General features: G+C 48.3%; 1 protein-coding gene across 2 annotated transcripts in view; it reads left to right on the top strand.

The window, feature by feature from the left end:
* ASIC2 (acid sensing ion channel subunit 2) overlaps positions 1 to 23,899 on the top strand; it is a 992,920-nt gene extending 969,021 nt beyond the window's left edge. For both annotated transcript variants that reach the window (XM_087440196.1, XM_004441883.3), the window contains exons 4-10: positions 9,589 to 9,739; positions 11,740 to 11,796; positions 13,304 to 13,457; positions 15,516 to 15,607; positions 19,121 to 19,200; positions 20,855 to 20,923; positions 22,876 to 23,899. In XM_087440196.1, coding sequence (XP_087296322.1) covers positions 9,589 to 9,739; positions 11,740 to 11,796; positions 13,304 to 13,457; positions 15,516 to 15,607; positions 19,121 to 19,200; positions 20,855 to 20,923; positions 22,876 to 22,977 — 705 coding nt within the window. In that variant the 3' untranslated portion in view covers positions 22,978 to 23,899. The remainder of the gene's footprint in view (positions 1 to 9,588; positions 9,740 to 11,739; positions 11,797 to 13,303; positions 13,458 to 15,515; positions 15,608 to 19,120; positions 19,201 to 20,854; positions 20,924 to 22,875) is intronic.
* The last annotated feature ends 1,429 nt before the right edge of the window (positions 23,900 to 25,328 follow it).

Below are 25,328 nucleotides of genomic sequence, written 5' to 3'. Positions count from 1 at the left end.
TTGCCCACGGTCCCCCACTAAGTAAGTGGCAGAGCCAGGATTCAAACCCAGCTGGGTCTGACCACAGAGCACGCGCTCCTAACATGGGCACTTCCAGCAGACGCGAGCCAGAATCTGGGCCAGGTGGGTTAGTGAGGAAGAGGAGGAGGACAGGCAGGCCAGGATGAAGACCCTGACCTCACCCTGGGAAGGAAGCTGCAGGGGTATCCCCAAGCCTACAGGGGTTTGGTCCAGGTGAGCATCGTGTCCAATCCCTGAAGCAGGAGGCCAAGTGGCTGACATAACCAAAGAGCCAGGTGGGTACCAGGGGAGCCGGGTGGGCATCTCTCCTTGCCTCCCTCCTCCTGTCTCTCTCCTCATGTCTTTCCTACTCTTTCTAGGAGCAGAATGAACATATTCTTATGCAGTTTCATCATCTCTCAGCATCCCCCCACAGCAGCAACCCAGCCAAGCCCTCAGAGTGTGGGCTGCAGATACAAGGAAAAGGCCAAGGCAGCATGTCAAGAGCCTAGGAGTCTGGCTGACTCCCTCTGGCAGCTCTGACCACAGAGAGGCTGTGGGCAGCTAGGCTAACTGCAGCGCCACCTGCTGGCGTGCCTCGAGATGTGTGGGCTGGGAGGGGCTGGGAAAGCCAGGGGGTGAGGAATAGCCCGGGCTGTCCAGGGGCAGGGGAGGGAGCAAACACGAGCTTCTCTCTATAAAATGGAAACGACGGTGGAGAGATGCCTCACTACAGTGGTGCAATGGAAGGCAAGCACCAGGGTATTCAATCACAAAAGTTCTGAGTTCTTCGCTCAATTCATAAATTTAAGCAATTATCCAAAGCCACCAGTTCCGTGGCAGAGTGAAAAAAGGGCTAACAGAGGATGAGTTGTCAAATGAATGCAGAAACACTTCCAGGCTCAATGCTAGACGTCCCTTCTCTCTCCCTGGGCTCGCTCACCCACCACACAGCTTCATCATACACCACGGCCTCCCACATTTGCATCTCCAGCCCAGATCTCTCTCCCAGCTCCAGCTCCGAGATCCAGCTGCCTGGTGTCATCTCCACTTGGATGTCTGAATTAGCAGGAGTCCTTATCAGGGTAAACCCAACTCGAAATAACTTAGTCCAAAAGGGCGGAGATTTGCTAGTCTAGAGAACCAAGTTGTAAAGAGAGCAGAGGTGGAGTGGGCTATTTGTTGAATGAATGAAAGGATAGAAGAACATGAAGGAGTTTATTAGGGGAAGGGGATGGGAACCAAGTCTTGGTGAGCACCTGTTAGCTGCTAGGTGCTTAACTGATCTCACTGAATCAGACGAGGAGACTAAAAGCTGGGGCTGGGGAATGGGGGCTGTGTAGTGTACCCAAAGTCACACAGCTAGCAACTGAAAGAGTGGGGTTCATGGCTCTGTCTGGCTCGTTCCACTGCCTCTAATTCTCAAATTAAAGTAATAGATTTAGGGTCTATAATTAGACATAGGGGCTTAAGAGACTTTAGAAGTCATCTCATCCAATGCACACCCTATGCTTGAATCTCTCTCTTCCCGTCCCAGCCAGGTAGTTGTGTAGCTTCTCCTTGAACACCCCTCATGATGGGGAACTCACTCTCAAGACAGTGATTTTCTTATTGAATCATAGTAGTAGAATAGAAAATCGAGCCAGAATTTATTCTTCTTTAGGATTAAATAAGGTAATGCATGTCATGTGCCTACCACAGTGCCCACGACATCAAGAAATGTTATCATCGCCTCTGGTTCTCTTATTACAACTCTTCTTGTGTCTGTCTTTCCCTTGGGATGCCAGAAAACAAATCTAATTCTTCTTCCCTGAGACAGCCCTTCAGATATTTGAAGAGAGTGCTTTGGGGTCCCCCTGAGGCTTCACTTGCCCAGGATAAACAAATACTCCAACCCACTTTCAGACACTCATCGGTATGCAGGAGTTGACGCTGTGATTTTCCAGCTGCTGTGGTGTGTGTGGCTTCAAGAAAGCTGATGGAACAAATGATGAACCAGCCACAGCAGAGTAGCCCTGGTATCTGAATCATGACCTCTGCAAAAGAAGGGAAGTGGTTGATCCTGAATAAACCTTGGCCCATCACCAGGGCTTCACCAGCTACAGTCTCGGTCCACCTATGGTGGGAACCTGTTTTAGTAGAAGAAAAAGAAATGAGTCCCCCTCCCAAAATTAGTTTACATCATTTTAGACCCCCAGCCTTGCCAAAAGTCACTATTAGTGTTTTCCAAATCCAGTTTGTATGTTTACGGACCCAATATTGAGCAACATAGGGGACCCAATCCATTCTAAACATAGAATATCAACCCTACCCCCAAATTCTCCCTATTTACAGATAAGAAACTGAGGTCCAAAGGAGAGCAGTGACTTATCCAAGGTCATACAGGAAATTTGTGCAAAAGCCTGGTCAGCTCATGAACTCCAAAGATGAGACAGTAAAGCAAACCTTCATGGGAAAGGAAGAAGAAAGGAGCCGTTATATAAAAACAAAAGAGAAAGCTCTGGGGGCCAGCACCGTGGCCTAGTGTTTAAGTTCAGCGCCCTCCACTTCGGCAGCCCGGGTTCAGTTCCCAAGTACAGACCTACACCACTCGTCGGTGGCCATGCTGTGGCAGCAACCCACATACAAAATAGAGGAAGATTGGCAACAGATGTTAGCTCAGGGCAAATCTCCCTCAGCAAAAAAAAAAAAAAAAAAGAGAGAGAGAGAGAGAGGCTGGCCCAGTGGCATAGTGGTTAAGTTCATGTGCTCCACTTTGGCAGCCTGGAGTTCATGGGTTTGGATCCCGAGTGCGGACCTACGCACCTCTCACCAAGCCATGCTGTGCTGGCATCCCACATATAAAATAGAGGAAGATTGGCACAGGTGTAGCTCAGGGCCAATCTTCCTCACCAAAAAAAAAAACAGAGAAAGAGAGAGAAAGAAGGCGCTGAGAAGTCCTCCCTGGCGTGTTTCTCCCTGTCCTCCACCGATCTCCTATAGAGGCAATGTAGTATAAGGGATAAGCACAAGATCGGAGCCAGAAGTTCCTAGGTCCACATGCTGGCTCTGCCACTGACAAGGCGTGTGACCTTGGACAGGGTCCTTAACCTTTCTGATAGTTTCCTCATTGATAAAATGAGAATAGGAACATCTTCCTCAAAGGAGGGCTGTGAATGTTAGATAAATACATACGGAGACTTTTGGTTCTCAGTAATGGTGGAGTAGTTTATATCTGACTAAGCCTCCTGGAAATAACAATTATAAACTCTGGACAAAATATTTTAAAACTACTCTTTGATGGCACTGGAGAGAGACTAAAAGCGGGCAGAAACTGGAGAGTGTACAGCCCTTGAAGGAAGAGAACCACACTGGGTGAAATACACATTTGTTTACCTGACCTCTCCCTTGAGGGCGCATCAAGATCTAAGGAAATCCTGGAGATAGAGCTCAAGCGAGAAGCAGCAGTCATTAACTTAAGAAGTCACAAGTCAGAAAGGCTGAAAATTGGGATGAAAAATCCTAGAAAGGAGGGACCCATAGAGGAGGAGTGCCAAAATTTTTATATAAACCTCCCTAAAATTCTAGACTGAACCTCAAACTTCGTACAGATGAGGAGAGACTCCAAGAAGCCCAGGAGAAAAACAATGGTTGAAAGAACTGAGCAGTAATTTCAGCAGCTGCCACTGCAGGGGAGACAGACTTAGTAATTCAAGACCCGCCAAGTTAGAGAGACTTGATAAACACCTCAGGATTTCCGTTGAAACCCCAGAAGTGTCATTCCTCAGGAGTTGAGATCATATCCTGACTATGGGCTATAGCCCAGGACTAAGGGCAACACTAAAATATACCCATCTTTCAACAAAGCCTAAACAGCACCTGCACAAAATCAAAGTGATTCACCATTAATTTAACTGCCTGCTAGAACAAAACTCAGTACTATTCAGAGGAAGCTAACTGATCCAGAGTCACTATAAAGAGTTATCCACAATGTCCAGAATACCATCAAAAATGACTGTGTCCTCTAGGATATAATCAAAAACTACTAGACAGATGAAGAAAGAGGAAAAATATGAAAAGCAAAGTAAACCATCAGTAGAAACAGATCCATATATAACAGCAAAGCAGCAACTTTAAAATAACAATGATAAATATGTTAAATAATTGCATAAAGAGATGTAAATAATGAGAAGCTTTTAGGCAAGGTATGGAAACTTTTTTTAAAAAGTCAACCTAGAACTGAAAAATACATTTTCCTGAAATTTAAAAGCTGTAGATGGGATTATCAGAAGATTGGATAGAAGAGAATAAATGAACACCAAACTCGAAGACAGATTAAGAGAAATCATTCAAATGAGACACAAAGAGAAAAAAGACTGATAAATGTGAACAGAGCCCCAACGACTTATGGAACAGTATCAAGCAGCCCAACATACATACAATTAGGATCCCAGAAGGAGAGAGAGAATGGGGAAGAAAAATACTGTAAGAAATATTGGCTAAAATTTTTCCAAATTTGTTCAAAAGCATCATTCTACAGATCCAGGAACCTCAGCAATCCCCAAGCAGGATAAATGCAAAGAAAACCACATCTAGATGTGGCATAGTTAAAATCCTGAAAACAACAACAGAAATAAAGTCTTAAAAGCAGTCAGGGGAAAAAAGGCATAATACCTAGAGGTGATCAATGAAAAGATTATGTCGAATTGCTCATCAGAAACAATGAAGGCCAGAAGGCAGTGGAACGTTCTTGAAATGCTGAAGGACTTAACAATCTGGAATTCTATATACGGCCAAAATATGTTTCAAAAGTAAAGACAAAACTAACACATCTCATAGACAATTGGAAATGAGAATATTTGCCACAAGTAAACCCATACGACATGAAGTATTTAAGAAAGTTCTTCAGCAGAGGAGAACTGATAGCAAGTGGAAATTCAGATTTACATGAAAGAGAAATGAACAGTGAAGATAGTATGTATGTGGGTAAATATAAAATATAAATTTTCTGTCTTTTCTTAATGTCTAAAAGTCAATGAGCTGCTTATGGCAAAAATAGTAACAATGTACTATAGTGTTTATAACAAATGTAAAAGTAAAATATATGACAGCAATAGCATAAAGGACAGGAAGGATGTATATAGAATTATATGTGAAGTGGTATAATATTAATTCAAGATAGACTGTGATAAGTTAAGGAAGCATATTGTAAATCCTAGAGCAACAACTAAAAATAATAATAATACTAAGAGGTATAAATCAAAAGCCAATAGAGGAAATGGAATGAATTACTAAAACAATACTCAATTAACCCAAAAAGAGTCAGGAAAAGTAGAACAAAGGAAGAAAGAGCAGTGGGGACAAATAGAAACAAAGAGTAGGATAGTCAAACTTCAACTCAACCATATCAAGAATCACATTAAGTGTTAAGTGGATTAAACCCTCCAATTAAAATGCAGAGATTGTCAGATAGGGGAAAATAGCAACACTCAAATAGTCTGTTTCTAAGAGTTGTACCTTAAATATATAAATATTCTGACAAGTTAAAAGTAAAAGGACAGACAAAAAAAATTAAAAGAATGAGAAAAGATAAACAGTAAGTATAAGAAAGCTGTATGTCTATATTACACAAAGTAAACTTCAAGACAAAGATATTGCATGAGATGAAGAGGGTTATTTTACAGTGAGAACAGAATCCATTCTTCAAGAAGATATAATGATCCTACATAGGTATGTACCTACTGATAAGTTTCAAAAATATATGAAGCAAAAATTATAGAACTAAAGAGAAATAGACAAACCTATAGTCATAATTAGAGATTTCAGCATTTCTCTCTCAGTAATTGATTAATGAGTAGACAAAAAGTCAATAAAGATATAGAAGATATGAGCAACACTATCAAACAACTTGACCTAATGACCTTTTATAAAACACTACACTAACAATTACAGAATACAGATACTTTTTGAGTGCACATGGAGCATTCGCCAAGATGCACTATATGTTGGACGATAAAACAATCTCAGTAAATGTTAAAAGAATGAACCTATGGAGAGTACATTTTTTGACCAAAACATAATTAAATTAGAAATCAAAAACAATAAGGAAAAAAGGAGATAACACAATTTACCGATGTCAGCAATGAAAGAAAAGGCATCACTACTAATTCTACAGACATTTAAAAAATAAGAGAATATTATATATAACCTTATGCTAATAAATTCAAAAACTTAGATGAAATGGACAAATTCCTTGGGAAAAACCATTACTTAACAAAACTATCACAAAAAGAAATAGAAAATCTGAATGCCTCTAAATCTATTAAAGGAATTTAATTCACAATTAAAAATCTTCACACACACACACAATCACCAAGTCTAAATGGCTTCACTTGTGAAACCTGTCAAACACTTAAGACAGGAATGATATCAAATCTACGCAAACTCAAAAAACAGAGAAAGAGAAAACACTTTACATCTTTTTTTATGAGGTTAGCATAACCCCAATACCAAAACCTGACAAGTACATTACAAGAAGTATAATTTAAATACAATATCACTCATGAGCATAGATGCAAAAATTCTCCATGAGATATTTGCAAATTGAATACAGCAATATATAAAGAGGATGATAAATCATGACCAAGTGGGGCTTATCCCAGAAATGCCAGGTAGTTTCAGCTTCTGCAGATCAATCAATTTCATTCATCGTATTAACAGAATAAAGGAGAAAAATCATGTGATCATCTCAATAGAAGCAGAATACATATTTGCCAAAACTCAATAGCTGTTGAAGATAAAAACTCTCAGCAAACTAAAAATAGGAGAGAACTTCCTCAATCTGACAAGGGCATCTAAGAAAAATATATGCCTAACATATTTAATGGTGAAATAATGAACCCTTTCTTCCTAAGATCAGGAACAAGGTAAGGATACCCTCTCTCTTCAGTTTTTTCCAACATTATACACTATATAGTTTCCAGCCAATGCAGTGAAGCAAGAAAAGAAAATACAAAGAATAAACACTAGAAAGGAAGAAGTAAAATTCAGCAATAAAAAGGAATGAACTGCTGATATGTGCAAGAGCATGAACGAATCTCAAAAACATCATGTGGAGAGAAAGAAGCCAGACACAAAAGAGGACATGCTATATGCTCTATTTATATAAAACCCTAGACCACACAAAACTCACGCATAATGACAGAAAGCAGATCAGTGACTGCCTGAGGGCTGGGGAGGGGGCAGTGACTGCAAACAGGGAACGTTTGGGGTTAATGGAAATGTTCTGTATCTTGATTAGAGTAGTTATTACCAGGGTGTATACATTTGTAAAAATTCATTCTATTGTACATTAAAATTGATGCATTTTATTATATGTCAAATATATCTTAATGAAGTTGATTTTAAAAGTAGAAAAAACAGGTGGCCGGCCCCGTGGCTTAGCGGTTAAGTGCGCGCGCTCCGCTACTGGCGGCCCAGGTTCGGATCCCGGGCGTGCACCGATGCACCGCTTGTCTGGCCATGCTGAGGCGGCGTCCCACATACAGCAACTAGAAGGATGTGCAACTGTGACATACAACTATCTACTGGGGCTTTGGGGAGAAAGGGGGGAAAAAGGGAGGAGGATTGGCAGTAGTTGTTAGCTCAGGGCCAGTCTTCCTCAGCAAAAAGAGGAGGATTGGCATGGTTGTTAGCTCAGGGCTGATCTTCCTCACAAAAAAAAAAAAAGTAGAAAAAATATATACCATTAAGAAATGAAAAAATAAGCCACAAACTATGAGCAGTATTGAGAAAATATTCTCTATGTATATCTGACAAAAGACTTTTATCCAGAATATATGGAGACCTCTTACAACTCAATAATAAAAGGAAAAAATAAGCAAGTCTTTTTAATGAAAAGACATGTCACAAAAGATAATATATGAATGGCCTATATGCACATAAAATCGTGCTCACAATCATTAATCATCAGGGAACCGCAAATAGAAACAATGAGATACAACTATACCCCTACAAGAATGTGTAAAATTAAAAATATGGACAAAATCAAGATTTGGCAAGCATGTGGAGTAACTAGAACTCTCATACACTACTGGTGGGAATGAAAAATAGTATAAATACTATAGATAACAGTTTCACGGTTTCTTATAAAGTTAGACCTGGACCTGTCTTATGAACTCCTCACCATTTACCCAAGAGAAATTACAATATATGTCCACAAAATGACCGATATGTAAATATTAATAGGGGCTTTTTCATAATTACCAAACTTGGAAACAATTCAAGCGCCCATCATCAGGTGAACGGATACACAGATGGTAGTGTATTCACACACCGGAAAACTATTCAGCAATAAAAAGAAATGAACTGATGCGTGCAACCATGTGGATAAATCTCAAAAACACTGTGTTGAGCAAAAGAAGCCAGAAACAAAAGAGCACATAGTGTAAGTTTTCATTTATATGACATTTGAGAGCAGGCAAAGGCAACATGTGGTGATAGAATTTGTAACAGCAATTGCCGGGGTGCGGGGCTGGGGGGGCTGGAGTTGCTGATTGGAAAGAGACAGGAAGGAACTTTCTGAAGTGATTAAAAATGTCCTACATCTTGAGCCAGCCCTGATGGCCTAGTGGTTAAAGTTAGCGTGCTCTGCTTCCGTGGCCCAGGTTCGGTTCCCAGGCACAGAACCACACTACTCGTCTGTCAGTAGCCATGCTGTGGCGGCAGCTCACATAGAAGAACTAGATGACTTACAACTAGAATATACAACTATATATTGGGGCTTTGGGGAGGAAAAAAAAAAGAGAGGAAGATTGGCAACAGCTCAGAGCGAATCTTTCCCTGCAAAAAGATGAAAAATAAAAATAAATAAATGTCCTATACCTTGATTGAAGTGGTGCTTACATGGCTGTATGCTTTTTCCAGAATATTTTGAACTGTGCACTGAAAATGCGTGCATTTTATCGTATTTTTTATTGTTCAATTAAAAGAGAAAGATAGGTATAAAGGACTTAGCTTGGGGCTTATTTCATAGTGCTCAGCAACCATTGGTTCCCTCATCCTTCACCCTCCCCAGCAGGTAACTACAATAGGTGCTAGAACGTTTTGTGGTCATTGGACTTCTGAGAATAAGAGTGTCGTTTGCCCCAAAGGAGTTTGTCCATAGCATGACGCTGGAGAATTGCTCTAATCAGGGCCAAGGAGCATAAACAACACTGCTTATGCCTGAAGCCATTTCATCCAGAATGCTCCTCCAGCTTTCGTCCTCCAGATCTAGGTCTGGGATCCCAATGTCCCAAGCCAAGAGGATAGAATCTAGTCAAGTCATTCCAAGAGATATGAGATGACGAAGTGTGGGAGTGGGAAGTCATGTGGCATTTGTAAGAGACTCTGAGAAGATGAGCCTTTATGGGAAGGTTATAAAAGATAGGATAGGAAAACTAGCATCGGAGCCAGATGTTGAAGGCCTGTGAGGTCAATGGAGTTTAGATTGTCATGTAGTAAACACTCAATCATTGTTTGTTGATTGAATAAGTGAATGAATGAGCCACTGAGTCTGTCACGGCTGAACTCCCAGGGCTGACAGCTCCCCCCGTTCCTGTCTTGCAGCTCACATACCTGCCCCCACCGTGGGGTGAGTGCCGGTCCTCAGAGATGGGACTCGACTTCTTTCCTGTTTACAGTATCACCGCCTGTCGGATCGACTGTGAGACTCGCTACATCGTGGAGAACTGCAATTGCCGCATGGTCCACATGCCAGGTCAGTGCCGGGGAGGGCAGGCCGCAGGAACCCGCCGGGACGTCCTGGGCCCCTCTTTGCATTTCTCACCCTGATGGGAAACACTTCACCCGCTCCATGAGGATCCAAAGGGATGTTGTTCTGGGAAGACTGTTCTTTGTTACCTAAATGTTTAGAGGGCAGATAGAAACATCCAGTCTAGCAAACAGGGCAGCATCCTGGTGTCCAGAAGCGTCCAGATGTTTGGAGAACATTCCTCTCAATGCTCAATATGTTTGCTGATTGTACCCCCTAGAGTTTAGTGCCCAGGTATCTGGATACTCACAATTCTTGCATTGCGGAGTGGTACACATTCAAACATCCAGATGTTTGTTGCTTTCATCCAGATGTTTCCCTTCTTGCATCCAAATGTCTAGCACTCTTTCAAATGAAACGAAGGTCCACCAGCAAGCACATAAATGTGCGTGTGCCGACAGTTCTGTTGTCAGACTAACAATGCAGGCAGCCGTCTCATCAGAGGCGGTCGGCGTGTCAGAGGCAGAAGTGCAGAGAGGGGTGCTGATTTGGGCAGGAAGAGTTTGGTGTTGCAGACTGGAAGGATGACTAGGGCTGAGGCAGGGGCCTTGGCTACTAATTCAGGTTCCCCTACTCATCTGCAGTGTGAGCTGGCACGAGTTACTAAACCTCTCTGTTCTCACCTTCATTATCTTTAAAACAGAATCATTGGTTGTTATGAGGATAAAATTAGACTAGGATATGAAAATGCTTTGTTACCTGCAAAGTCAGTGGTTATGTTAGCACATAAAGAAAAGAAACCTAAAGTCATGTTGGTTGAAGACCTACTATGTGCCAGGAACTTTGCTATTATATTTAATGGCTACCATTTCATGGTTATATCATCCTTTATTTAAGTTTATTTAACTAAATTCTTATGTCAGACATTTAATTCATTACCAATTGTTTTCTGTTATAACTGATGCTGAAATGATCATCCTAAATTCTGAATTATTTCATTAGGAATCAGTAGTTTCTTTAGTAATCTAAGATTAGAATTATTGATCTTTAAAATTGCCCCTGAGCTTCCTAGAAGACAGAGCAAAAAGGGAAACACATCAATTAAATTGTTATTATTGGAAAGGAGGAAGCATATCAGTCTTCAGCTCTTGAAAAAAGTGTTGGAGGAAATGGTAAGGAAAAGACACTGTGGTGGACTTTAGCACTTGGTAAAAGAAAATAAAAAGGTTCTGGATTTCTACAAAGAGAGGCCAGAGAGGAAAATCCAGCGCTGGTGAATGTTACTTGCCTGATGCTCGGACTGGGTCACCAGCCGGTGAGGTTTCCCCCAAGGAACCTGAGCCAAAGGCAAGCAGGAGAGATTTTCATCATCCCACTCATGACACTGTTGCTGGCATCTTAATTATTCATGTGGAATTAAGGGCAAAGCAAAGAGGAGACTTACAAAGCAGCCCTTGCTCACCTGCAGCTGTGTGGTGCGGTGGAAAGAGCCCTCGCCTCAGGATGAGACTGACCTGGGTTCAAAGGCCGCTTCTGTCACTGCTGGCTCTGTGTCCTGGGAAGGCAGGGTATTTAGGCCTCAAGTCTCTCAGGGGTAAAACAGATACAACATTTCCTCCTTCTGCGGGTACGTGTACCGGTAAAGACGACGATGCGTGCCCGGGACTTAGTGGTGCTCACCACCGCCTCCCCACTTCCAGCCATCAAGGCTTCCTCCCCCGTCACCTCCGGGAGTGGGTTGGACCTGCTCAGCAATCTGGAAGAAGCCAGCCAGGCAGTTCCTATAGTCACTTGGCCAAGGTCACAGAGCAGATCAGAACCCAATCCTTTGGCTCTGGGTACACTGCTCCCCTGCGGCCCCCAGGCAGCCCTGATCAATGGCTCCCTTCTGACTGTCCACTGGTGGACTGTTGCCCCTCCCCTGTGATAGCATGCACCCACTTCCGCCAGCCCCCGGAGGGAGGTGTTGCTGCCTGAATACCTCTCCCTGTGTTTCTTCTTTGCAGGGGATGCCCCCTTCTGTACGCCTGAGCAGCACAAGGAGTGCGCAGAGCCTGCCCTAGGTCAGTACTGGGACAGAGGGAACCATGGGGGCATGAGGTGGAGACCTTGGAGAGCTTCTGGTGTGGGAGAGAGACCGGGTGGGAGGGGCATGGAGAAAGGCGAGGGGAGAGAGGCTGGACAGGATGGCGACGCTGCAGGCACGGAGAGGGCGATGGAGAGGAGGAAGGAGAGCAGGGCGGAGCAGGGGACTGATGCAAGTGGATGAAGGCTGGAAACAGCCTGGAGGAGAGAAAGGGGGGAGAGAGGCGGAGATAGAGGAGTAGATTTCAGTGGGAACTGAGGAATGCAGAGGAGGGGACAGAGATGGAGAGGGGATGGACAGTGGGCATCCGGGTGGGCTCCTGAAGGAGCTTGGCAATACCTCCCGCCACCCCCACCCCCCGCACACACTCTGATGGTTCACCCGAGGAGGCTGAGGTTATCCCAAAGCAGTCCTGTCTTTGCATGCTCCCTTGAGTGGGGGAAGGGGTGGGGGGAAGGCTGGGTGTGCCTTCCCCGTGTGCAAATGGAAGACACGGAGCACTCCCCCTCCTCCGCCAGCTGGGTGTTTGCAGTTTGGAATAACTGCTGGTCCCCCCGCCACCCGCACTGGAAAATTGTGGGCAAGGGTAATCGCACAAACAAGCTGTAACCCCAAAGTTAGCCTCTCTCAGAACCTGGGAGATGGTTATAAACAGGACAAACAGAGAGAATTTTAAATCCTATGGACTCAAGTTGGCTCAGCAGCTGCACTTGCTAGAGAGAAGTGGGGAAGGCTCTGGACTCGCACGTCCACGTGCCTCCAGGACCTGCTGCGAGGAGAGGAAATGGCTCCTGATGGGTGCAAAGACTCGGCCTCTCCTTGGAGTCAAGAATCAACAAAACCCCGTCGGTGGCCAGGAACGCTGAGATGTTTAGAGGAAAGAGGGAGGAGGAAAACGATGTCTTGAACCACTCCATCGTGGATGGAAGAAGAGGAGAGGGAGAGAGGTGTTCCAGACGTGGGGAGGTTGCTTCTAGGAAAAGGAGTTGAGAATCTTTGCCTGCGTGCTAACCCAGCGGGCAGAGGAGGTGGGCACTGGCTACGGGGAGCCCCAGAGGGAATACCACGGAGCCCCGGGTTTCAGATAAAAGGGTCTCCCACGTATGCCTTTGACGGGCAGCCCACTTGTGGATGAGAACACTGAGGCTAGGAGCAGAGAAGAGGGGCCTGGGGAGTTGAGGGGGCCAGGACTCCTTTGGAACCCCTTCTCAAAAGTGGTACCTTTTTGACAATTTTTAAAGGGCAACATGTCAGTAAAGGAAGCTGAAGGAAAACAAGACCAAGGGTAGTGTAGATTGTGGGCGCTTTTTTGAGAGCTCACACCCTCATCAACCTCTAGCAAGAGCCCGATCCCCTCCTCTCGGCAGCCCCCCGCCCCTCACCTCCTCCCAGCTCCCTTCTCTGCTGCTGGGCCCCCTGCTACTCTGGGCCCGGAGGTCCCAGTCCCCACACCTGGCTAAGCCCCGCCTCCCTCTCCCCTCCAGGTCTGCTTGCGGAAAAGGACAGTAATTACTGTCTCTGCAGGACGCCCTGCAACCTGACCCGCTACAACAAAGAGCTCTCCATGGTGAAGATCCCCAGCAAGACGTCAGCCAAGTACCTCGAGAAGAAATTTAACAAATCAGAAAAATATATCTCGTAAGCTACGTGGGCATGGTGGGTGGGGGTCAGGAGGGGTGGATCAGGAGGAAATTGGGAGCAATTGAAGAAGAGGGCAAAGGTAAGCAGTTAGTTCCATTTGGCAGGCATTAATTGAGCACCTACTGTGTGCCAAGCTCTGTGCTCAGCACTCAGAAAACAAAGACAAAGATGATTAAGACGCAGCCCCTGCCTTTAAGGAGCTTACAGTCTTGTGGGGAGACAAGCACACAACTGAGTGCTGTATAGGCTGATATATAGGCTGATACAGGCAACAAGAGAAGTGGTTGGCTGCACTTTGCATGGAGACGCAGTCAGCAAAAGCTTCAGAGATTTTTTGAAGGATGTATAGGAGTTTTCCAGGCAGGCTTTGCACATTCTGTTCCCTCTGCCTGGAATGCTTTTCCTCTCACTCTTCACCTAACAAGTTCCTCATTGTGCAGGTCTCTGCTTGAACGTCATCCCCTCGGACAGCTACATTAGGTTCCTTCTATTATTTTTCTCTCAGAGCACTCTGGTATTTTCCTTTATGACACTCACCACTGGGCGTAATTCTAGATTTGTGTATGTGTGTGTTTCCTTGCTTCTTACCTGCCTCCCGCACTAGATGGAGAGCTCCCTGAGGGCAGGAAACTTCCTTTTTTGTTCTCTGCTGTAGAGTGTCTAGAACAGAGTTGGTGCTCAAAAAATATTTTTTAACAGAATAAAGGAGTGAAAGACATGGGAGAAGAGGGCGTCCCAGGCAGAGGCACAGCGGAGAGAATCAGCGCAGGGCAAACAAGAGAACTGCATGAGGAAGCTGGGCCAGTGGACGTGTCAGAGCAAGAGGGTGCTGTAGGCTGAGGGGAGGCGGGGCACGGGTGCAGGTAGGGGACGTTATACTAAGAGAACAGAGAGCCACTGAAGAGCTTCAAGCAGGTGAGTGACAGCTTCAAATTTGTATTTTAGACGACTGCTCCCCAGTAGAACTTTCTGCAGCGATGGAAATGTTCTGTATCTGTGATGTCCAACATGGTAGCCACTAGCTACATGTGGCTAGAGAGCATGTTAAATGTAGCCTGTGCGAGTGAGGAACTGAATTGGAATTTTGTTTAACGTGAACTAGTTGAGCAGTTTTAGAAAGATCCTTCAGGCGGCAGTATAGAGGACTGAGGGGAAGGCAGATGGGCGGAAGGAAGCCTGGTAGGAGGCCATTGCCGTAAACCAGGCAAGAGATGGCGACGCTTGGCATAGCGCCTCTGGAGCCCTGCGTGGAGAGGATTTGCTCCTCTCTCCTCAGCCACTCCATCCTGCCAACACAGTCACCAAACCCTATCCTGGGACAGCTTTTGCTCAGTGGGTTGAACACAAGGGGCATTGAGGGCGTTGTGAGTGACGTTGAAGGAGATGGGAAATTGCAGGAGATGCCAGGCCCTGCTGCTCAGCAGACATTCTGCTGGCAATAATGACTTTGCCTGCCAAGATGTGTCTCATTAACACATCTGCCTAAAGGAGCAAAAGGGAACCAAGGTGTTTCTGCCAGAAAACTACCCAGCCAGGTAGAGATTTGCTCCCTAAAAACCCTCCCTGACTCGGGCAGCTGCCTTGGCAGTACCAGGGTAGGCCTCCCACTGGGAGAAGCTTGGTACAAATCCCAGTAGGAACTTGGGGGCCTCTCGGGAGTGGGCAGGAGAGGTCAGCTGGGGCAGGCAAGGCAAGCCTTCTCAAGAGAGAACCGAGCTCACCTGCAGGTAAGGACCAGGCCGACCCTTTGGGGGCCCGGAGCCCTGGAGGCCAGGCAGGACTCCTGGAAAGGATGCAAAGAGAGAGGGACGATCGAGATAAAGGGCAAAGGGGGTCAGCTCCCCTCTGCCTCCAGTCCTGTGGGAGCGCTGGGCCAGGACTCAGGACTCTAGGTTTCAAACCCGGCTCTGCCACTAACCAGCTCTGAATTCAAGCCAGTTGGTTTGCTTCCCTCTGCCTCAGTTTCTCCTTCTGTCCATGGTAAAATTGTATTAGATGATCCTTGTGGACCCTGATGGTTCTGACCATGTGTGGTACTGAATATTCCCTCTGCAGGGAGAACATCCTCGTTCTAGATATATTTTTTGAAGCTCTCAATTACGAGACAATTGAACAGAAGAAGGCGTACGAAGTTGCTGCCTTACTTGGTAAGTCAGAGTGTCAAGTGCACAGATTTCCACATCTTATGGGGGGAAGAGGGGGGAGGAGAGGCAGGTAGGTGGGCAGACAGGTAGACAGATAGACAGACAAGCCTCCTGATGAGTCTAGCCCTTTAATTCACTAATTACTCCCTCTTGCCTCGCACTACTCCTGTCCCAGAAGGGGTAGAACTCCAGTGTGGTGGAGGTTTTAGGCTCAGTCCATTCCTCCTTCTAGGCCTCAGTTTCCCCCATCCACACAATGAGACAGGTGAGCTAAAATGTCACTCAGGGCCTTCCCAGCGCTGCCCCCTTGGATTCCATGGTCTTCTGCCCCCAGGTTGGAGTGAGAGCCCTGGGGCCATGGCAGGAAGAAAGAGCTGTCAGAAGGAGGGAAGGCTGAGTTGTGGGTGGTCCCCAGGCAGCCGTATCCTGAGGGCCCTTGATGGAGCCCCCACCCAGAAAGCAACGTTGCTGCGTTGAGAAGGCCAGGTGCCACCCTGGACTGAGAGTCCTTTGTCAAACACACAAGAAGGGTCATGCATCCCCAGATATCTACAAACCTGACCACCACCCCACACAAGTTCACAGCAGCTCCCCTGTCCCCATCAGCACATAATGGATGCAGGGAATTCATTTCAACCCTGCCCCAGCCCAGCACAAAACTCACAAGGCCCCTCAAGGCAGACAGTTAAAAGACCTGCCCCTTGGGCCCTTCTCCCAACTCCCACTCACTCTTGAGAAAGGATCTGATGCCTGCCCCTACAAGGAAAAATAGTTCTCATTCTCTCTGTGAGCTGAACCAGGTAAGAGTGGCATCCTAGCGGGGTGGGGAGCAGGTATCTTCTACCTGGAAGCAGCCAAGGGCTGCTGTATACCAACTGGGAGAATGTGGGCAAGTGGCTTCACCTCACTGAACCTCAGGTCCCTCATCTGTAAAGTGGGTTTAATAAAACCCACTTTATGAGTTTGTCATGGTGGTTAAATGTGATAAAGCCCGAGTCCACAAAAGGTTCATAAATAGTAGACAGTCACCATGTCAGGGACCCAGGGCCCAGCTGGTGTTTCCAGCTGCTGTCTGAGCATTTCTGCACCTCTCCCAGACTGGGCCACCAGTCTGGGCTAAGATGGTCATCACTTGGGCTTCAGAAGCTGTTGTGGCCAAAGGGACCGAGCCAAGAGACTCATGCCCTGGCCCGCAGTAGAGGTTGTGCACCTCTACAGAAATGTAGGCCCCCTCACCTCACCCCTGTCACCTTTATTTCCTCAAGAGGACTGAGCACGTGCTTCCTCTCCTCCCCTTCCCTTCCCCAACCTTCCCTTCCCTCACACAGGCTCACAGTCACACACACACACACACACACACACACACACAGCCAAGAGGGCCTGAGCTCTGAATCTGTCAGGAGGGAGAGCTCGTCTCTGCATCAGATGTGAAGATGAGCATATTCCCAGCATCTTGTTCCTACCCAGAATAGCCCGCTGAGAAAATCGTGCTGCCATCTGTACCTCCTGTGATGAGAGCGTGTGCCACTCGCAAACCCTCCGCCATCAGGCCCAATCAGGCCCCTCTCACCACCATGCAGCTCACCCTCACCTCAGTGCACACTGCACGTGCATTCGTGCTCCACAGGGCACATCCCACCCCAACCCACACACGTGCACCGCAGTGAGCCACACACACAAGTGCGCACCTGCTCAGACCCACGTGCCAGCCACACAGCTACAGAAGCACGTACATGTACATGCCCTGCATGCCTACACACTCATTACATACTCCTACCCATACACACAAACACGCTAACACCTACACATGGTCACACGTGTTCTACACACTCAGACACACTATGCCCACCTCCACAAAGCCACACTTACGCACTCTTAGACACACTCAGTGTACCTACCCTAGACGTAGTAGCCACCTACCTCAAGCCATCAGTGGCCAGACATACTGCCTGCTCCTATACAAACACATGCACACACAGCACCCTGGCACATACCCCACACTCAGTCACACTGCATGCACATACAGACACACACCTCACACCTGCCATGCACACACATAAGTACACACTCCCCAATAATGCCCCCCTTAAGGACATTAGAGAGAACAGTGGGGGAGGAGAGGAATGAGGGGAGCCATTCTGAGCCCAGCACTAAGTCCTACCAGCAAGATCCCCCTCCCCACCATCTCGGCTTGTTCACCTGGGGATATGGGTGTTGGGCTCCTCCCAGCCATAATCTGGGGAGGAGAAGGCAGATGTACCTATCAGAAAGTTCTCAGACCAAGACATCATCCTGGAATCTCCAGTAGAACTGTACCCCCACCTTCAACAGCGCCCCCCATTCCCAGTGCTCTCCCCAGCCCAGCCCAGCAGCTGACAGTCTTAGAGATTACAGCTGGAAAGGATTTCACGGTTATCTCCTCCAACCCCTCTCCCAACCACCTCCAGCACCAAATGTCCTTGGAAGACAAAGCTATTGAGAAGGTCGGGGCTTATCAAAGCCACACAGCAAGCTGGTGTCTACTCTCCACACTCAGAGCCTCAGAGCCCTCTGCTCTATCACACTGCCTCTGGAGCAAAACATCCAGAGATGCTGAATGAATCTTGGAGAATCTGATAATAGCTTCTCAAATAGGGACTCTCCCATTGCAAATGCCCAGGTGCACACACGTAGTGTTTTGCATTCAATTTCAGGAGGTCTCCAACCATCTGAAGCTCCCATAGGAGAGTGGCTCTCAGAGTCTAGGGGGCCAGAGAACCACTTGGGAACTTAAAAATCCTGATTTCCAGACCCCAACCCCAGAGATTCGGATTTTATGGGCCTAGAGTAGGTCCAGGCACCTACACTGAATACAAGTCTCCCAGGAGTTTGATGCAGGGGGATCGGAAGACCATTCTAGAATGACTTTGGTCAAGGAAGCCCATACACCCCAGGACAAGAACCTCTGCTCTAGAAAGAGGCCAAATTGCACATTTACCTTCAGTGTAAAGAGGAAGATAGAGGATGCTTTCTGTGACCTCAACCAAGGATGAGAGGTTCCCCCAAGGTGGCCCAGAAGGCCATGTCATGATAGAATGGGTAGGGGAGTCTCTTGTACCACTGCTCCCAAGACCCCCACTCAGGGCACCTAACACATGTGTCTCAGGCTACACTGTGCCCTCACCACAAGCAAAGACCATACACATCTTGTCTCTATTCCCAACCCAGAGCCAAAGCAGGGCCCACTCATTGTGGCTCTGAATGAAAGCCCATTAGCCTATGAGATCTAGCCTAGGCCCCTCCAATAAGCATTCAGGTTAGTTCCCATCCCTACTGGCTACTGAAAACCATCTGCTCACAGAGCTGCACAATGAGGGAGGGACTTGTCAAAGGCCTGGCCTTCCGGTTACAAGGCCCAGGATCCCCGTGGAAGGGGAGCCTTTCAGAGGCCTGGTTTCTGAGTTCTTAGTCTGTTCACCCCTTCCTGGAAGCTATGTGAGTAAAGCCACATCTTTGGTCTTTTCTCTCTCTCTCCAGGTGATATTGGTGGTCAGATGGGATTGTTTATTGGTGCTAGTATCCTTACAATACTAGAGCTCTTTGATTATATTTATGAGGTAAGATTTGGGATTGCTCATGGGGAAATGACCATAAGCTGGTACCCTTATCCTGCCCCGATGTCCAGAACCAAAGCATGGGGGAGAGAATGGCATCTCTCCGCCAGAGCCTGCTTTCTCCTCCCTGGTCTGTGGATATTGTCTATCACCAGGTCCTAGGCATGGGGGGAGAGGGAGTGTAAGAGGGATGGAAGCCACAGTCCTAGCCTCAGGAGCTGGAGGAGCTGTGGGCTGTCCACATTCCCAGAGGGGAGGGGAAGTGTTGAGACGGAGAAGAGAGTGCTGTGGCTAGCTCTGAGCCCCACCCATCTGGCTAGGCCAGATGTGGTAGCTTCATACATGGGTGTGTCTGCACCCACACGCTCACACCACATGCACACACACACACACCGTTCACACACGGATACCACACCCATTCACACACACACTTATACTATACTCACACACACTACTCACAAATACACATACCTCATACACACACCCCACATGCACACAAACACACCGCTCACGCATACACCACACACACACCACATGTGTACACCACCACTCACACATATACACCACATTGACACACTCACACCCCTGCTCTCTGGGTGGCCCGTCACCTGAGTAGTGCCTTCCCCGGTCCAGGCGGGTTTAGGAAAGGGGCATTTTCTGGTGAACCTCGTCAATCCTGAGCAAGAGTAAGGACACACCAGCCGCTTCTGATGCTGACAGTCTGGGGAGATGTCTCCTCAAGAGGCAGCTGGAACAGAGCCTCTGAGAACTTCTCAAACAACGGACAGCACCTTCTGGCACTGAGAGCTCCTGGTGCTCGTCACCCTTCCTACCTGCATCTCCCCCAGCCCCAGGCTGGCTCCGGTGGCTCCAGAAATCCTAAGGCATACCCAGGCCCTGCGCAGTCCCCCGGACCCCCTGAGTGTGGGCCCAGCAAACAGAGCCTGCAGAGCAGTGTTCTGCCTCCCAGAGAGGGCTGTCGACTGCCAAAGGCCCTGGGAATGATTGCGGGGAGCTAGAGGGCCCTGTGACCAGGGTCCCCTGGAGTGCCACACTCTGCCTCTCAGCATGGTGACCTTGTTCCCCAAACCCAAATCGGGTCCCATGGCCAGATATTATTCTGCTTTATTAATTTTTGTGAAAAGCTGTACAAAGTTATGGAAATTGAATCACACCAGGTAACATATTTAATAACTACCCTTTATTGCTAAGAATAAAATGTTATGAACTCAAGCGTACCCTGATCTTGTGAACTGTGGAGTTGTCAGCCTAGATAGTGAGTAGTAATCTGGTCCCCCAAGGCCCAGCCTCAGGAAGGGGCTCCCAGGCTGTACCTGAGGACAGACGGGGAGCCAGCCATGCCTGCACATACTGCTTATCCACACCCTCCATCAAGGTGTGGATGGCAGTCCACACTGCGAGACAGGGCCCTCCTATGACCTCTTCCAAGCTCTATCTCCTGCACCAAAAGCCCATTTCAGCCAAAAGATTGGGGAGGGACTCCCGGAGCTGCCTACCAGGCTGGGCCCCTGCGTGGTTTATCCAGTCCCAGCCCAGGCAGATGCTGTGGTTCCCCAGCAGAGCAGAGTAGAGAGAGGTCCCTCTACTTTGGCAGCATTCTCCCAGCCCCACCAACCCCTTCCTGCCTTTCTTGCAGCTGATCAAAGAGAAGCTATTAGACCTGCTTGGCAAAGAAGAGGACGAAGGGAGCCACGATGAGAACGTGGTAAGGGCAGCTCACGGGTTGCAGGTTGGTTTGTTCCTCTGGCTTCTATAGGCTGTATGAAACCAGATATTGGGGCAGGACAGGAGGGGCGTGCCTCACTGCACACCTCTCCTGGGCTTGGGACAGCCTGTTGGCTCCCAAATCCAGGGACACTCCATCTGAGCCTTAAGCCTCCCTCTGAGACTCATCCCAAAGCCCAGTAGTAAGCCATGGATGCAGCTTCCAATGGTAGGTCCTGCCTGGCCCAATCCAGCTTCTCCCAGGCCGGAGGGCTACTCCCCTCATCTTGTGTCTTAGGAGAACCAGAGAGGCTCTGTGGAAGTCTGCTCCCTTATTCTCCACAGTGGCAAAATGCAAACGGGGACGTCACTGGTACTCTACTCCATTTGAAGTAGACACAGGGTGCGGGGCACTGTGAGGTTGGTAGTAGCGATAATACCCACGATGACTACTGACCATCGTATGCCTGGTACGTGTCAGGCACTGTGCTGCGTGCCTTAAGAGTGCCATGTCAGTTCAGCTGAACAGTCACCCTAGAGAAAGGTCTATTTTTATCTCCATTTTGTATTTGAGGCAGTTGAGGCCCAGAGACCAAGCCGCATGGCTGGTGAGTATCAGAGCTGGACACCAAGCTCCCCTAACCACTGTCCTCCTCTGCCTCTCTTTCCTGAGCCAGAGGCGGCACCTCTGCGGGCTGTCCTTTCTCCTTCCCAAACTCAGCGGGCTCCTGGGGTCCCATCTCAGCTGACTGGTGCCAGGATAGCTGGCTTTCCCCAAATCAGTACTTCCGGCCCTGAGAGGACCACGCCCATTAGGTCCAAGCCCCATAAAGTCAACAAATCCCAAAGGGATCCCAGCCCCTTCCCCCTGTACAGGCTCCTATTTCCGTTCCAGACGCTATTTCTCTACCCATCTCCCTGGCTACAAATCTCGCTTCAACTCTCTCGGGCCCCCCTGCAGCCTCTGCTAACAGAAGACAGTGTCTGTTGAGGGGAGGGCAGTGTGGAAGGGGCCCAGGCTCTGACTCAGCTGACCTGGCTGCATCCCAGGTCCCTGCTTCCCTGGGGGCAAGTTACTTAACCTCCCTGAGCATCTGCCTAATCACAGGGAGCTCAGGGACTTGTCACTAGGATTAATTGAGACCAGGCCTGCAAAGCAATCAGCAGGTGCCTAGTTTATAGTAAGTGCTCAGCAAGTGGAGGTTCCCTCCCCCACCCCCACCCTCCTCCTGCCTTCAGAATGTCTCAGTGTCATACCCTCCCCTCCGGGCCCTCGCCCGTCCTCATCAAATCCCCCCTAGTTTCTTGGCACAGCCTCCTGGCCAGTCTCTCTGCTCCCATCCCTCCCAGCCTCCTGCCCACTGCAGCCTGGGAATCGCCCCGAAGACTCACGGCCACCTCAGCCCCACCCTGCTCAGGGACCCAAGATGACTTCTCCCTGGGGCCAGCCTAACCCTAAAGGTCCTTGGGGCAGCTGGGACCAGCTCTGGTTCTGGCTGTTGGGGGCCTCCGCCCTTCCTGCTTGGCGTCAGCGATTGGCACGCCCTGCCCCAGGCCTAGCCACGGGCTGCACCTCCTCCACCCCAGGTAGGCCCCAACGGAGGCCCCCAAGGACAAGAGCAGGAGGGGGCCATCCAGCCCCCAGGATAGACACCACTCAGATGTGGCTTCAGGTGGCACATCAGGGGACCTCTAGGAAAGAAGGTCAAACCAGCTGCTAACCCCATCACCAGGGAGCCCTCTCCCCACCCTGGGGGGCACCTAGGTGGACAATGTTGAGGATTCTTCAGCCTCATGCCCCAAGATGGTAAACCGGCGCGTGAGAAATCTGGGGCCGGAGCAGCCGTGCCACGGCAGAGCCCGGAAGTGGGGAGCAGTTCCCAGGGCTGCCAGTGACATCATGATGAATTTTTGCTGAATGAATATAAACGCCCACTTTCCCCTTCCCTCCAGAGCACTTGTGACACGATGCCAAACCACTCTGAAACCATCAGCCACACTGTGAATGTGCCCCTGCAGACGGCCCTGGGGACTTTGGAGGAAATTGCCTGCTGACAGCCCCCGGCCCACCCGGCACCCCCCAAACAGACCTTGAGGCCCGAGACCCAGCACAGGGGACCGCAGGCTCAGGTGGTATGGCCCCTGATGACGGAAAGAAGCAAGAGCCCCCTATGCACACATAACAAACTCTCTGCCAAACCTCGCTACGGCCACGGCTGACATGCCGCGTCCTCGGGCACCGCCGTGCGTCCCTCCTAGGAGAAATGAGTCACACTCTGGAACTGTCCAAGAACCAACCTGCCATCACATCTCACTGCCAGATGTATAAAGCACCTGCATGCCCAGACTCCTCACGGCGCCACCTCCACGTCTGTCTCTGTGTGTGACACTCCTCTGTGCGGTGTCCAGCAGCCACTCTGCAGCCATGCAGTGGGACCAGGTTCCAGCCCAAGTCACCCTGAGGCCACGCTGGAGCCACAACTGCCCAATCCAGAAGGAAACCGTAGAACTCTCGACTACGTCTGGTCCTCCTGTGGTCTGTGAAGGTTCTCGACCTGCCCACAAGCCCCTTTCCCCCAAGCTGGCCCACGGGGTGACCAGGGCCACCCCCTCCCAGCACCTGTGATGGAGGCACGGTGGCCAGGGTGACTCTGGGACTCCTTCGTGGCGCCCCCGTCGTTCTGCTCTCCCTGTGACACGGCTTGTACAGTCTGATTCTGTTTCTTTCGGGGGGCTTTTTTCTTGTTCATCTGTCAGAAGTCTGTTCTGTTTGTTTTGTTTTCTGATTTTTGGTTTTGATGTTCTGAGGTTTGGTTTGGTTTGGTTTTTCCATTTTCTCTGGCGTTTATTTATTCGTGCTTCCAATCACAGTCATATTAAAAGCTGGTCTTGTGGAAATGGCTGTGTCACTTCTGCCTTTTCCCCACACTCAGGTCTCTCTCCTCGTAGGCTTAGGAAAGGGCCAGACCTGCCCGGTCAAAACCCACCGATTTTGTATATATACATATAAAGTTTTATGCACCAACACTTACTTTTACAAAATGTGTACACTCTGTGTTCTAGTCTATTCTAAATCTTTAAAAACTATTGATTGCAACCTTGTCAATGACTTCACAACCCACTAACAGGTCGCGGCCCACTGTCTGGAAGACTCTGTCCTGGACCATAGGCGTATGGCCTGAAGAAGGGGGGAGCAGAGAACGCTGCCCAGACCCGAAAACCGTGAGGAGGCCTCCACGTCCCTCTGCTCTTCTATCTTCTGTCCCAACTCTTCCTGACCCTGTCAGTGAACTCAGGCTGGACACAGGCCCCAGCGTGGCCTCCCTCCCATGCCCCTGCCTTTCCCAAACCTCTCTACACCCCACCTCCTCACCCCCATCAAACAGACCTGCTTGTCCCTGCAGAGGTCACATGTGCATCTGCCTTCTTCCCCATGATTCCTGAGAGGCTGTCCAGGGGGGAAAGGAGGTTGGGAAGGTCCTTCGGTGGGGAGGTGGCATGCCCTTTCAAGCCCCTCTGTGGCCAGAGAGAGCTTCCTGTTCAGGCAGAATCCTTGTCCTCAGGGCATCATGCTGTTTCCATAGGGACAGTTCCTGTGGCCTCACCTCTCACTTTCCCCCATTCCCCCCACCACTCCCAACTCAGAGCCTCCCCCAAAGCCGGGAAGAAAGGTCTAATGTAGTTTGTGCCCTCCTCCTCAGGCACAGATGCACAGAAAGCTAGACGGGGGTTCAGGCTTCTGGTCCCCGCTCTGCCATTCAGTGTCTCTCTCTCTCTCTCTCTCTCTCGATGCTTCTGCCTTGCTCCAGTTTAAGAGTTTCATAAATTTTTTAAAATCTATAGCTTAAGTTGCAATTTGAACTGCTTCATTGGATTTCTGGCTTCCTTTTCAAACAAAAAACAACTTCAAATCAATTTGGGATGGAGCAAAGAATATTCTATCAGGTTTGGATTGCTTCAGGCCTCACATATGTATGTGCCCCTTCTGATATGGGGATTCTGGCTTTGTTCATCTTGGAGCGGGTCTACGAGCTTAACTTGTTTAAAGAAAAAAAGATAAGAAATTCGAGAGAACAAATCAATTGCCAACTACTGATTATTATTAACTGGTTGTTAACCAAAGACATAGTTGCGTGCCTGAATTCCTGGGAGTGGTCGAGTGGTTTTTATTATCATCGTTTCAAACAAGGAGCTGTGTGTGTAATCATTTCCTTAGTGAAGACCTGGAGAGATTGGGCAGACAGAAGAGACTGGAGGATGTGTCAAGTTTTCAAGAGTGACCCAAATGATGACACAAAGGCCAGGAGTTTGGAACGATCACGAGCCCAAACCACATGGTTGAATCATCAGTGACCTCAAAGGGTCAGACAGATAAATCAACCAATCAATCAAACAACAAAATAATG

This window comes from Ceratotherium simum, chromosome 16 (assembly GCF_057802395.1).
Source record: "Ceratotherium simum simum isolate JZ-2026a chromosome 16, ASM5780239v1, whole genome shotgun sequence".
Lineage (NCBI taxonomy): Eukaryota > Metazoa > Chordata > Mammalia > Perissodactyla > Rhinocerotidae > Ceratotherium > Ceratotherium simum.
This window is presented reverse-complemented; position numbering and strand designations above follow the sequence as displayed.